The 15,446-nt window shown below is 36.2% G+C and overlaps 1 protein-coding gene across 4 annotated transcripts in view; it reads right to left on the bottom strand.

The window, feature by feature from the left end:
* Nucleotides 1–15,446, bottom strand: part of Pak3 (p21 (RAC1) activated kinase 3) — a 133,208-nt gene that overhangs the window by 65,283 nt on the left and 52,479 nt on the right. For 3 of the 4 annotated variants that reach the window (XM_004640028.2, XM_023699899.1, XM_023699900.1), the window contains 4 exons: nucleotides 8,772–8,872; nucleotides 4,396–4,440; nucleotides 3,080–3,233; nucleotides 1,129–1,166 (listed from right to left, as the gene is read on the bottom strand). In XM_004640028.2, the coding sequence (XP_004640085.1) occupies nucleotides 1,129–1,166; nucleotides 3,080–3,233; nucleotides 4,396–4,440; nucleotides 8,772–8,872 (338 nt within the window). The remainder of the gene's footprint in view (nucleotides 1–1,128; nucleotides 1,167–3,079; nucleotides 3,234–4,395; nucleotides 4,441–8,771; nucleotides 8,873–15,446) is intronic. The other variant, XM_023699901.1, reaches the window with a different exon arrangement.

Raw genomic sequence — 15,446 nt, forward strand, 5'->3', positions numbered from 1 at the left:
CCGCAGTTCAATCCCCCAGCACCACATACCAGCCAGCCCTGCCCCCTGGTGGGCTGAGCTGGCCACACACACACACACACACACACACACAAAATAAATTTAAAAAAATAAAAAAAACAAATTTGACTCCTCTATGTATCTCATATAAGTGGAATCATGCAGTCTTTGTCTTTTTAGGACTGGCTTATTTCATTTAGCATAAACTGCTCAATGTTCATACATGTTGTATCATGTGTTAGAACTTTTTATTTTTTATTTTTGTTTTTTAGAACTTTCTTTTTAGCACTAAGTAATATCCTATTATTTGTATATACAACATCTTATTTGAACAAATGATTTAAAAGTGGAATGTCATAAACTAGAACAGTAATTTCATTTCTCTAAACCTCAGTTTCTTCATCTATACAATGAGGACAATGAGAAGTCTTAACTGAATTGTAAGGAAGATTAGGTGAAAATGAAAATAATATTAGCCCATATTGTATATATACCTTCTGTGCTCAGTAAAAGGTTCCTAATAATATGATTATTTTCAAAATTCTACATGTAAGAAAAATAAACTGTCTATGTGAAGACAAATGAACATGAGTTTTCATGATACATTATTGATAAGAGCCTAAAACTAGAAATAGTCTGGATTATCTTCAATCAGTGGTATTAATTATACCATGGTACACTACTCAGGAATAAGAAAAGCAATCTATTTATGTACACAACAACTTGGTTCAAGTATAAAAGAATTATGCTAAATAAAAAAGCTAATCCCAGAAGGTGATATGATGTATTATTTCATTTACATGGAATTTCCAGAAAAGCAAATCTTTGAATGCAGAGAGCAGATTATTTTTTGCCCAGGGGATAAGGTAACAGTGGGTAGGGAGTAACTCTTAAGCTGTCAAGAGAGATTTTGCTGGACATGTTCTAAAACTTGATTATGATGAGGGTACTATAAATAAATAAATTTACTAAAAGTCATTGTACACTTAAAACAGGTATATTTTTATAGCTAAATTATACCTTGAAAACTTTTTGAAAAGATTCTATATCTAAAAACAGGAAAAATGCAATTATATTCTGTTGGATCCTAAGAAATTTTAATCATGAAAAAGTTTTTGATTTTTCACTTACTGAAGGATGTGCCGCTATATATCCATGTGCGCTTTTATCTGAAAAGTGAGAATAAAGAGATCATGTTTGTATCATGTGGACTGTCTTATTTAGAGGCACACTAAAAAGCAAACAAAAACAGCAGAAAAATAAACAAGCCAAGACACTGCATGTCTTGGACCACAAAAATTTTCTAATTTAGTGTTAAATACATATGACAAATGACAATTATTTTTTCCTTAAAGTAGCTTGCACCATTCCACCCTCAAGTCACCGCACAAACCTTAATGAAGTGAACTTCATCTAGATGGAGGAATGTGAAGATGACCTACTCCAGACTGGTATCAGTCTATACATCTATATTACAGGGTATTTTATCCTTTCCTTTCTACTTTTCCCTGCCTCTCCTCCTTTCTATTATTTCCTTCTGCCTTTGCTTCTGATTCTCCTCTTCTCCCTATACCCCCAAACAGTCAGTTTCAAGACTGGAGCATTCAGAGAACAATATGGTGAGTTTCATTCAGCTCATTCGGCACAATAGCTCAAATACTGTTGAACTTTAACACAGTTGCCAGGAACGGAACCCTATAAGTTAAGAGAATTTTGCATACAAAAATAAAAGTTTTAAACAGCAATGGCCACCCTTTGGTAAGCTGAAGGGCATCAATGGTTATACTGAAATTACTCTTTGAAAACATTTTTGGTTCTGGTCACCTATGATTGTAATTTGAAGCACAGCTCCTGATTTCCTCATGTTTAGCATTGTTTTGTATGGTAGCAGGATCTCTTAGATACTTTGTTACACATGGAAGATTAGAACAAAATACTTGATTTGCTGTCTTTCTTTTTAGGTTTTCCACTCAGGGCAATAGTTAATATCAAATCAAAAAGTCCCATTTGGCATGTGAATTTTCACATATCTTCAGTGCTGAGCTTTGATATTTGATATGGCCAAATCAGAAACTTTTCCTTCTAAGTGTGTATTTGTACCATTCTCAAAAAGAATTTGACTTGGCCATACACAGAATCCAATGCCAATCAGGAGCTCTCTTTGGCTGGGGTACTGGTGATAATGTGCCATTCTCTCTTTAGATATGAGGTAAATTGTTCTAGAGACACAGCATAGATTATATTTTTCAAAATGAAAAAGTATTATTTAGGATATATTTTTGTTGCTTATAGGGCAAATTTAAATATCAAATTCCCAAACTGCAACTGCTGATTGGAGCTAACCCTTATGGGTTCACCAAACAATTTTCTTATTTGGACTTTAAAAACACCCAGTGAATATATATCTCTTTTTTATTTTTTATTTTTTTATTTAATTTATTTTTGAATATATATCTCTTGTGATCAATCCCAAATTCAAACTCATATTTGATTTAGTTATACTGAGCACATTTAAAGAACATACTAGAACTGACTTCAAATGTTCCACAGACATTTCATTTTAATCATGAGGCTCTGAAAAGAGTTAATTCTACAATTTTCTATTTTAAAAATTAATTTTATTGGTAGATTTGAGATACGCATAACATCACATTCATAACAGGGAATTTGTACCTGTGCATGATATATCTTGATTCTTCTTCTTCTATTTTTTTTTGCCAATCCCTTCTCCTCACTTCAGCCCCCTTATTCAACCCCTCTTTATTTATTTACTCATTCATTTTGCAGTACTGGGGAATGAACTCAGGACCTTGTGCTTGTGAGGCAGGTGCTTATGCCGCTGAGCTTTCTCGCTGGCCCAACCCCTCCTTGTTTACAAAAGCTTTGTTTCCATTTTTGCCTTCTGTTTTGTCTCTGTCTGTTTGTCTGTCTGTCTGTCTGTCTGTCTCTGTCTGTCTCTGTCTCTCTCTGTCTCTGTCTCTCTGTCTCTCTGTCTCTCTCTCTCTCTCTCTCTCTCTCTCTCTCTCTCTCTCTCTCCTTCCTTCTAATTATTCAGTCTTCAATACTCTAAAATTTCTCTTACCTCCTGATGTAAAGCTCATGTATTTCTGGTTGTTGACAGTTTCTTTGGAATCATAGAATTTGAGAACATCTAAAACAGCTTGTGGGTTCTTCTTCTGTTCTAGTTTTGTGATGTTGGAGGTTTGGAGTAACCGAGCCCACTGTTCAGGAATTCCCTGTAGACAACCAAAGGGAAAGAAAGGCAGCTCAGAACATGATGCAGCAGCACGTTCATGTTCCAGTAAAGTTCTTCACCAAGAAGCCCATGCTACCTGTAGGATTACACTTGGGAAACTGAAGTTACATTCTAGATTTAACGTTAGTAACTTAATAATGCAATCATTCTCTTCTCTAATTAAAACACATAGGTAAAACTAGGATCCAACTTAAAAAGGGTGGGTGGGAGTATGACTGTGATTGAAAAAAAAGCGCATGAAAATCACCTCCATATTGACTCTGCTCATCCATGAAATGATGTTTACAGCTTAGCTTATTTTTTTTCTGGCGACTCAGGGCAGACATAGCAAGACTTCTCTAAATTTGTGCACAGCATAGTATTGTGCAGATCAATGGGTTTTCTATGATGAATGGCAAGCTGTTTCTGGGTATGTTATAATCAGAATATATTTTAGAATAAAAGGAAAGCCTCACCCTTGGTCAGTTTATACTTTATGATTACAAAATGTGATTTTTGGGTCTAGAGCTTTAACAAAGTCAAATTATGAGGAGACAAAAATTGAATTGTGGAGGAGCAATAACCACTGAGATGCTAAATACTAACATTAATGCTGCTTTGGGGATTTCCACGGCAGCTTTCTCCCAGTCATGCCCTCCTCTGCTCCTCTATCCCTTCCTCCCCACTTCATTTATTGGTCATGTAGAATCTGGGGACATGAGAACCATGCCAAAGCCTTGTGAGAATTTGCAATAATTTGAAACATTTAGAGTAGAGAGGAAGGAGTATTTGGCAATCTAACCAAGGAGAATTGCAAAATTAAACAGAGAAGTTAGTTTTTCATTGAGTATTCAACATTCTTTCCTACAAGTTCAACCTACAGATGTCCCCATTTCAAAATTATCCAACCTCCAAGAATGACTTGGAGAGAGAAGCAGACACACTATTCCTGAAGTGCATCCAGATACAATTTATGTGGCTTTATCCTATGAAGTCTCGGCAAAACAATGTGTGACGTGGGCCTCCAGAGTTTGGGAATGACAACAAAAAAGTGAGATAAGCCAAGCAACAACTCTACTGCACACACATGAACCTGCTGCTGCAGTGCTATGACATCTCAAAGAAGCACTTTGATGCAAGCTTCTTTTGGGCCTGTGACGCACCTCTGGGAGCTTCCCTGGGCACATCTGTGAGCCATAGAGATCTGGCTGTAATGGACGTAAATAAAGAAAGAAAAGAAAGTTAAAACAGAATGTGGGACAACTTAGAAGGTGGGAGGAGATGAAACCAATGGGTCTGAATGGGGGGAATCCCTTTTAAACTGGGGCGGTTATGAAAATAGGGAGGTATTAACTAAATCAGGGACTGGACAGTCTATAGGACAACAGATTTAAGAGAACAGAGAAAATGGCAATGTTCCAGAGTTTGGATGTATAATTTCACTTTTGGCCAGATGGTTCTTTCATAAATAGGCAATAGTAAGAATTACCATTAAATGATTGGAGAAATTATTAAAAGCAGAAACATGAATTTGGAGGGGAAAAGGATGGCATCATGAAAAGCTTTGACAATAATTTGTAAGTTGTTTTTATAACGGGGTGATCACAGGTAGCCAATGGCCATGTGATGAACTTACAAATTTCAGTTCCCAATTCTGGTTAACCAATTTCAATTTCATGGTGGAAGAGGCTGTGCGGCTAGAACTCAAAGGACAACTACTCAAAGGCAGTCCTGAATTTTTGTTCTCATTAATGTGATTCTTCTACATTTTATAGCTAAAGTGATGGCTGGCTTAGAGAAATCTAGAAAAGGGATGTTCCTACACAGCCAGCCTCTATGTTTAAATTTCTCATAAAATTAGACCAGGGAAAGGGAAGCCAATTTATTTCAAAACATATATGAATAATTTCCATTTTAATGCTACAGTACCAAACTCCCAATTCCCACAAAATATAGTCAGATATAAAGTAAAAGTTTTGTCTAAATAAAAATATCTCAAGTCCTACAGAAACATGCTTTGACCCATCTCGTTTGATTTGGGATATAGTTCCTTGATTCCTGGTATTTGTGGTTACTCCAAGCACAGTAAAACAACACTTTTACATGCATCCAGCACACAATTTGATGCTAAAGCCTTAAGCCAAAAATTGGAACTCAAGAGCCCATGCATAATCCCAGTTCTGATTCTAAGTGCAATTAATAGCATTTGGTTAATATTGTACTGGCCAAAGGAGTTATTAAGTGTTACAAATCCAGGTATGCATTGCACATAACCACCAAAGCAGACTTCACTGGCATGATCATTACCATAATTATTTGAATATTTGAAATTATTATATATATATCCCAATAGCACTTCAAAACTTTTATGAACTTTTGGTTGGGTTATATCACTAGACAGCATAAAAAATGCTGTTTATTATAGAAGATCCTCCAGACAAGTGTACTTACCACATGACTACACTGGTGACATAATTTCTTTTTTTCTAAGTTTAGACAAACCAGCTTACCAATGAAACCTGACACTCATATTTCAGTGTATGTGACAAAAGCACATAATCAGAAAGCCATCTCATGACTCCAGATTGACACACCAATCCCCAAAATTAGACAGCTAATAGAGACCTGGGAGTTTAAGCATCAGAAGCAGGAGCACATCTCCTTGCCTGACCATGTATAGGATAAAAAGTATATGTACATCAACTGGGGATTGATTATCCAGTGTAGTCCAGGAGAATGGCAGCATGATATAACAGGCCAAGCATTTATTGTATCACAAGAAATGATAACTTGTATCACTCATACCATTTTTCCCTCTGATTGACTTGAAGCGACCGTCACAGGTCTAGAGGTCTGGAAAAGGGAGTTCTAAAGTATTTGGGACAAAAATGGCAATGTAAAGGATAAGGACTTATAATAATTTCATACTGAAAATCTCACCTCCCACTGTAATTTTAAGCTTAAGGTCCAAGTCTATGACCAAGCATACAAGGTTATATGGGCAATCAGCCACAGAGTAACCACCAAGCAGTACACCAAACAAGTTTCCAAAATGAAGAATAGAACTGTGTAAGGCAACTGGCTAAGGTAATTCAACAAATTGCTCAAATTTCAATCTCAACATTCACAATAATCAAATTTTGTAACATTCCCCCAACACACAATGACTTAATGATACTGCAGCAATTGGGACTGAGTTCTAAATCCTACAAACAAAATGATTTTTTAGAAGTTTATTATCATTTGGTATTTTTATAGTTAAGCATAATAGCATAGTAAATGTAAATCTTGGGTTAAGATTGTAAAAAAGGCAGAATTTGGCATCTTTAAAAATAATGTGCTGACAAATTGTTACTAGAAAGGTCAAGAAGACAATGAAAGCACTTCAGATTTCTAAATTTAGCTTTTAGCTATCTACCCATCTATCTATGTATCTTAACTTTGTATTAATGGATTAAGTCTAAACAGTTACTTTACTTCATATTGATTTAGGGGTGAGGCTTATTTGGTTTCACTGTAATGTATCGAATTATATTTTTCATGACTGGAAAGATGGCCAATCACATATCTTATTCCATCTGTCTCTGATTGATTCACTGGATTATAATAAACAACAAAGTGAAATGACCAGTATTGTAGTCAGCAAGATGGTGATGATTCACGTTCCTTCATTTCCATTCAGAACCCAGGAAGAACAAAAAAAATGAGATAAAGATAGACTGAATCATAAGATGTCAGTAAGTTGGAAAATGTGGGAAAAATAAAATATTGAAAAAGAAGCAAAATGTCAAATGATATAACAGAGAAGGTTTTCAGATCAGAAGACAAAAAGGAAGAAAAAGCAAAATGAAAATGTAAAATGACAGTAATTCATGAGACATTTCAACAAAAGAGAAGCACAGGGGACAAAAGGTCAAAACTGGTAACACAAAGTTCTTAAAAATAAAAAGATAAGAGTTATTAGATAAAACTTCTATAAAATTTAAAGGGTCCGCTTGTTTCAAATTTCAGAAAAATACTGACAAATCTCTTTATTATATTTAAAATATATAAACTCTCACACTATAAAAATTACTTTTATCTAGTGGAGATGATGGTGGTAGTGTTGCGAGCAGTGTTACAGCTTTTAAATGGAGATCAGAGAACACTGTGACAATATAACAAGGCTGTGCACAAACTCAAGGGCATTCAAATAATGTCTCCAACTCTGATAATCAAATTTGTTAGACACTATCTCAGTTTTACAGTGAATTAATTCTTACGTTTTCTTCTGTGTGCTACTGAGAATACTGAAATGATCTACTCACACAACTTTGGGAGGAACAGATATTTACTTTGTTTCCATTTTATTCTTATTGCTTACTTTTAGAATCAAACAAATAAGATAATTTGGCTGTCAGTTCAGCTACATGGTTTACTTCTCCAAATGAAACTGATTTGTTCTTTCTTTTTTCCTACTTAATCATATGACACAGTCTGTTCACTAACCATCTTGTTTGGAGGCAGAAAAATATATTCAATATCTATACTTATCTCAGGTTTAAGAAGCCTGGAATTGATGTTGGTCCTATCGAAGATTTTTTTGTCTGAATTTATTCAAAAATACTATTTCAGATTATACATTTTAATTGAGCTCTTTAATGGCATAGAAAAATAGTTGAGATTCCCAGGGACATATACCTTGCACTATGTTTACCCTTTCCCATTTAAAAAAAAATGCCAATTTTTAAAAATCATATAAAATGGCATCATGTGTCTGAGCTTGTGTGTTATTTGAGCACTACAAATATTCAAAGAGTGCTTTGACCTATAGCAAAGAATTCTTATTGGCATTTCTTATGAATCATTCATATCATGTGTGTATCTGCATAGTAAGCAATAGAGCATACTTAATGTAGCCATCAGTATTTCTTCCAGAAACATAGGACTTGTTTTAGATGTCTACAAAATACATTTACCAATCCTAAAAAAAAGTCTGTGTTTTTTAAATCACATGGAAGATCAGACCAATTTTACAGAGATATTCTATTAGTGTCATCAGCTGATCTCGGTAATTCAGGCTCCACTGTGAAACCTGAATTGTTCAGATAGATTGTATGCACTGTCGAATTTGAGTAGGTGACTCTCCAATCTACTTCTCAAGATAAATAGGCTTGGGTAGGGTCTCCTGACCACAACTATATTTTCTGTGCTAGGTAAATTAATATTTTCAGTGAAATTGAAGGGTATACAGTGATTAGAAATTTTTGTTGAAATGGGTAAAATAATTTTTTCAATGCTGTTGTCACCTTCTGTTTCCATCTATGATTGTCTAAGTGGAGCCCATTTGGCTTGCAGTCATCAAAAAATTGCTTCTGACATGTGGGGACATGGTCATTCTTGCTGGAAACATTTTTTTGGTGGAACCGGGGATTGAACTCAGGCCCTTGTGCTTGCCAGGGAAGCATTTATTCTACTGAGCCGTCTCCCCGGCCTCTGGAAACCTATTTTGACAATGAATTTTTTACGCCTTACAGAATGAAACAAGGAGCTTACTTACAGTGAATTCCCCGGTGACTGCATCAAACCCCACATGAATCGTATGCTCAAAGTCTGAAGGAAGAGAGATCTCTGGGCGTTCTTTCTCTTTCTTCTTATTGGCTAAAGGCAAAACGTTAACATGTATTTATTTGGGGTATACTTTTTCCTCGCATAAGTTGTACAAGTAGGTTCATTAAAACAATTATAAAGTTGAAAGAAAATCAAGTCCAACCAAATTTTAGCAATTTTTAACTCCAGAAAATCCAACTTTATTTGAAGAAATGGCTGAAAGTTTGATGAAAAAGATTACATCAAAATTATGTAAAAATTTCCAAAATACAGTTCAAACAAAACCTTCATCACACTGAATTGTATCCTTTACAACAGTAATAAGGCAATTAATTAAAAAGTATCTGACAAGTGCAAGGGCCTGAGTTCAATCCCTGGTTCTACAAAAAAAAAAAGTATTGGAGTACACTGTGTTTAATTGCCTTTGTTGGATCAAAGATTTTTCTTTCCTACTCTCCTTTTCACACTCAAGCCAAGCTAAAGCTTAGTATTAGAAAGAAAGAATAGGTGAGAAAAAGTACCTCAATTATCTACAAAAGTGATAGAAATATTTCCATGTCAACTGTAAATGAATGTCAAGAAGTTGGAACTTTCTAACTGAGCATAGTGGCACACTCCTGTAACTCCAGCACTTGGGAGGCTGAGGCAGGAGAATCCCCATGAGTTTGAGGCCAGCCTGGGCTACATAATAAGAACCTGTTGCAAAGAAATTAAAAGGCTGGGGATGCAGTTTAATGTAAAGACCCTAGATTCAATACCCAATACTCAAAGACACAAAGAAGTTGGACCTTTCTCAATTTACACACTTACAATATAAAGTATATCTTGGTCTTCTTAAGAAAGATAGTATTATAAATCCGTGATATTAAATATGTTTCTTTATCTTTAAAACCATTTGTTTTATTGCCTAGCTCATTGCTGGTAAAAACTATAGATCTGTGCTCTTTACTGAATTAATTTTATTAGTTTTAGATCCTGAAAGCATTTTTTGGTTTACTCTAAGTTTATAGCAATCTTTCTATTCTGTCACATTAGATATTTGAAATTCTGTCTTTTTCAGATTTTTCATAGTGGCATAATTATGAATGAACATTTTGCTAGTTAATAAGTCAAAAGCCTTTAAAGTTACAATCAGTAAAGAAATTAAGTTAGGAACTATAATGAAATTAAGATAACTAGAAATAGTTCCCAGGAAGAAAGTACTGTGGAAGTACTCTAAAATGAAAACTGGTAGCTTTTATAAATGTTCTGTCAGTAGATTTGAGCATGTCCCTCTGATAAGGCTGCATTCCACCGTGCATAAAAAATACTCACATTCCTAATACCAGGCAAACCATGGGCCAGGTTTATTCATATGAAATTAGATGTTTTCTTTGGTCTGAGTTACAAGTAACATGGAATTAATCATACACAGATTATGTATTTCATAAATGACCCTTGAGAAATTTTAAATGAAAATTTTTTCATAATTCAACATCATTCTTGTGGCTTCTTTGCTCTTTGTACTGTCTCTCATGTATGTCTGCTAGAGGACAGGGAAAAGGGGAAAGACATGTGGAAATTCAAATATTGACGGGGACTTTACAGGAGTAGAAAAGGTTGGGGCAGAGGGATGAAAGTCACTGAAAGCCCTCACTGAGCCTTAGGATCCATTTTTTTCAAAGGCCATGAATTCCATCTACCTTAACACAGCACTGATTATGATTTATAGTGAGTCTCCCTTATTGATGCTTATTCTAATAGACAATGTAGAGTGCTCTATTGTTGCGCCCAATTCCTCTCATTTGTTTACTGCATGTATCATTTATACTTGTGCAACCATCATTTCTGCTTGGTCCGAAAAAGAACAGAACTAGCTTTTTGTGTGATCACTCCACTGAAAATGTCCTACTAACTCCCCTAATCTTTGTTTTCTTTTCTCCATTTTCCTATCCATGTTAGACACAGCTAACTACCTCTTTCTATTTTCAGGAACATGTCTAAGTTTCCTTTTTCCTTAGTACCCAGTTATTCTTCTGCCATTCCTAGTGCCAGTCTACATCTTTCTGCAATACTTTCTCTACACTCTTTCCTCCTGAATTGAATACACTCCCATATACTAACTTGTGTTAGGGGATCCCTTAATCTGTGGTTGGCAGGTGTGGATTCAGATCCTGTGGGACCATGCATTGTATGTAATTTGTGAAGAACCTCCATTTAGGTAAAAGTATAAAATTGTTAGGGGCCTTCCTAGGGCTTCTGAAGAGTCCCTAGCAAGTGAGTAACTCTTAACAAAGCAGCTTCATTAGCTTTCTAAAAGTTAAATTGATTGGTACAATTTAGATATACATGATGATCATATTCATTATAGGGAATTTGTACCTATATATTTCGTATCCTCTTTTCTCCAATCCTGTCCCTTCCCTTTAACCCCTCTTTCCCTTCTAATTTACAATTGCTTTCATTTCATTCTTCTTTTATTGTTTTTATTTTTCTGTTTTCCTTCATTCCATTCCCCATTCCCCCTCCTTACTGATATTTTATTCCTTTTGAACAAGTTCTTATTTTAAATAACTATTGTACATTTTGGTCTATTGCTAGTTGCTTGTAATCTTTTTGGGTTCACAGTAAACTGTGAAGAATTTGAAGAAATGTGTGAAACTTCCGCTAATAAAAATTCAATACACACACACACACACACACACACACACACACACAATTCTTTGTATATTTTCCTTTTTGTCTTTATTTTTTGTTTTTATTATTTTTTTAACTTTCAGAGGTTCCTGATTCTCCTGGACTCCATTATAACCCCTACCTTAATCTATACCTCTCTTCCTTACACTATTATGCATTCATGCCCTCTGTTGTCAAAAAATAAACTCTTCTAACATAATAATATTGGCTGGCCATTTGTAATTTGTGACCTAAATGTAAACATTCTACATGGGCTGAGTTATACATAGAATTGGCTTAATGGTACTTCAGTAGAAGGTCACCACACTGCCAGGCTTACCAAGCCGGTCATGAATTCTCTGCATTCAAGACCAAGTGTGACAGGCAGGAAACTTGCTCTCTTCTAGTGTTCCCTACTCAGTCAAATGACGCCACTAACTTAGAGGAGTAAAGTCTTGGTCTAGTCCTCCTTTGGGTGATTCTAAGCAATGAAGAGATTGTATGTTTACAATCTCTCCAATGTATATTTAAAATAAAAAATTATATTAAAGTATAAAAAGTAAAGTCCAGAATGGATATTTATATGATGACTGGGTCATTTTTAAAAGCTATTCATCCCAAATCATAATGTTTTCACATTTTGGGCACCCTTAACTTCCTGGATGCCATAAGCACATGTATACTCTGGCTACAGGACAATTAAGCATGACCCAGAGTCCAAAACCAAAGATCTGGGAGTCAACTGCTTTATTTCAACATTAATAAGTTACTAACTTGGTCTTTATCTCCTAAACTGGTATTAAATCCGTCTTTCTTCTTTCACTTGCACAAACCACTACCTTAGTCCAAGACATTAGTATTTCTTGCTTTCAAGGAAAACAATTTGTCCCCTCCAATTCAATTCTCTACTCTATGGTCCTTCATTACTCATAAGTTAAGTTTATGCTTCTTTATGTGATATCCAAGGACATGAAGGATTGATTCCTAACTAACCTCTTCAGCCTCTCTTATGGTAGACACTGCTATCTGTACACATTGCTAAATGCTCCCTAAAAGGCTGGGCTTTCTTTTTGTTCATAGGCCTATAAAACTGTGCTACTTACATCTGCCTCTGAACTCAGTGTGTATCTCTCTCCCCTCCCTGCCCTCCCCTCCTCTCCTCTTTCTCTCTCTCTCCCTGTCTCCATTTCTATCTTTCCCCCTTTTTTTCTACTTCCATCTCTCCCCTTCTTCCTTATCTTCCTGTCTTTTGCTCCTTCTCCTCTCCTCATCTTCCTGTTTTTCTTCCTTCTTCTCCTCCTTCTTTTCTTTCTCCACAACCACTCTTTTCTCTTCTGGAAATTCAGTGATATAAACTGAGACATACTTTAAATTTGGTGAATTTCCTACTAAGGATGGTTACTAATTGTGCAGTTTCAATGCACATGCTAAAGAATGTGAGAATAAGTCTTTTTGCTATTAAGCATCTCAAATTATATAGAGATATATATGTAAGGAAGAACCAATCTAGTACTGGGTAGGCACAAAATGTAGAATATATACAGATATTTTTATGAGATCATGAAAGGAGCAGAACTTCACCTTTTCTTCTGAGGCAAAGACTTTTCAAGAAGAGGAAGCTCAAGAGTGATTCTTCAAGTGTAAAGATTGAAATGGACTGAGGGTATAGCTCAGTGGTAGAACATTTATTTGCCTTGCATGCACAAAGACTTGGGTTCATTTAGTTTAAAATTCAGCCTAACCTGAATGTGCAGCTAAGAACCAGCCTGATTAGTTCTACATTTGTATTTTAATAGAAGAGAAGCCCAAATGAGTATGCTTTTCTAAGTAAATCTTTCATATTCTATTGGAACTCTGGACAATGTTGACTGGACTATAAAACTGTGAAAAACTTTTAGTCTTGAGAGCCACTTGGTATGACTGAGTTCTGAGTGTAACTCTAGCCACCAAATAGTCTCTTCAGAGATTTTCAACAGTTTTCTTTATTTCACTTATTGTATGCAAAGAAACACCCCTCTACTCATTTGTCATCTCCTTTATACTTCACCTCAATATTCTGCATTCCTTCCTCTTTAATGCGTAGAATTTGTCCCATTAAGAACCAATTCCACTACACCTTTAATCTTTTCATTAAATTGTCTCTTCACTCTTGCAGCAATGTCAATTATGAAGCTGGATTTGGGCCTCGGAAACTCTCCCTTTGGCCTCTTCTTATAACTGATCTACAAAAACCTAACCTGAGTGAATCTAAGCATGAAATTTCACTTTTGTGCTGAAGTTTCTGAGAGTTACTAGGAAAAAAAAAAATCCCACAGCCATACAGATTGGCACTTTTTAAAGTTTCAGACCTTAGTTAGATCTCTGTACATTCAATATTTTCCCTAACCATTGCCAACTTCCTTTCCCAATCCTCTAAGGAAATATTCTAGAACTTCACCACTTTTCTCAGATTTCTGCTTGACTCCACCTTTCAGTACTTTAAGCTTATTGACCTTCCTTCTATTTCACTGAGGAAAATGGAGACCATCTGTTGGAAACTCCTTGATTTCATTTCCATTCCCTCCCTTATGCATTTATGGGCATCAACAGCATCTCTCCCCGTTTCCCATTTGCAGCATCTCTCCTTCTAACTTATGCACATTTCTCTCTTGGTGCGCTACATCTCAGTCTCTCTCGCTTCTTCAGTGGTCTAACTCCTTCCATTATCTACTGTTTCTCCATATTTCTTCAGTCTCTTACTTTCTACTTACACTTTCCCTTAGCCTTAAACAACATAATTGACTACTTCTTATTCTTAAAATTTAAAACCTTTTGGCCTCTTCAGTTCATTCTCTAAGTGATATAGTTCCTGAACCTTTTTTTCTTTTATTAGCTTTCAAAAAGCAATTTAGAGAGATCAAGATGACAGGGAAGCAACTGACAGTGAAGTGCAGCCTTTCTGGCAGCTGGTGTTGAGACACCTAGAAGACAATAATATACTGGTGCAGAGGAGGAAAGAAGCGGATCTTTGGGAATTTTGAGGGAGTTGACATGAAGAAGTGAAATTGTGGAGAAGCAGGAGATATGCAGCACAGTGCACAGAAAGGAATGAAGGGTGTTTGGATGATTCATTCTGGCTCCTGAGTAGGATATATCCACTGACAAAGTCTGAATAGGGACAGCCACTCCACAGAGCAACAACACTGCCCCCATGCGAAGTCTGTGGGTATTGTAAGCTGCAAAAACATGGCATTTTACTCTGGAAATGAATTGTTCCACAAGGCAGGTTGGAGTTGGAGAAGAATGCCAGGAAAATGCTCCCCAAATGTACTTGAGTGTTGAATCAGCAGCTATTCTGAGAAGGGGTTAAGTGAGCCATAGAGCAACCACAGAGCAGTTGTACTACAGGGTTTCTGGAGCTGGCTGTCACAGTGACTGGGAGGGAGATGGCAACTGGAGATAGTTACAAGGAGAGTGCTGACTGGACATAAATCCCCTCACAAATTTAAACTCAGGTTTGGAGGGATGCAGGGAACCCACTCTGCATGGTGAGAAGCCTAGTGGGATGAGTGTGTGTGTGGCTTTCAGAAGGGGCTATGTCCAAAAGTGCTGATGTTGAGTCCACCCAACAGGTTAACCACCTGCTCAGCCCTTCTATCTACATGAGCACTGAACTGGTAGGCTACTTGGTTTCTCAGTCTACAAAGAAAGGACACAGCAAGGACACAGTTCAGCTTGGACAGTTGCCACAGCCTAGCATATGCAGGCAGAAGAGCCTTTGGATTGGGGGTGAGGGCATTTTGCAATTCACAGGCTACAAAGTTAGGCATAGAAAACCATGACTTGTGATATACAGAAGGACACAGAAGGTAAGATTTGACAGAGTGAATATGACAGTAGGATAGACATCAATGACAGAGCATACCCAGTGGGAAAGGCAGAGCAGGATCAGCACTTACACCAAGAATGTGAGTGTGGAAACAAAAAGGTC

Source organism: Octodon degus, unplaced genomic scaffold (assembly GCF_000260255.1).
Source record: "Octodon degus isolate 3935 unplaced genomic scaffold, OctDeg1.0 scaffold00117, whole genome shotgun sequence".
NCBI classification, from domain to species: domain Eukaryota; kingdom Metazoa; phylum Chordata; class Mammalia; order Rodentia; family Octodontidae; genus Octodon; species Octodon degus.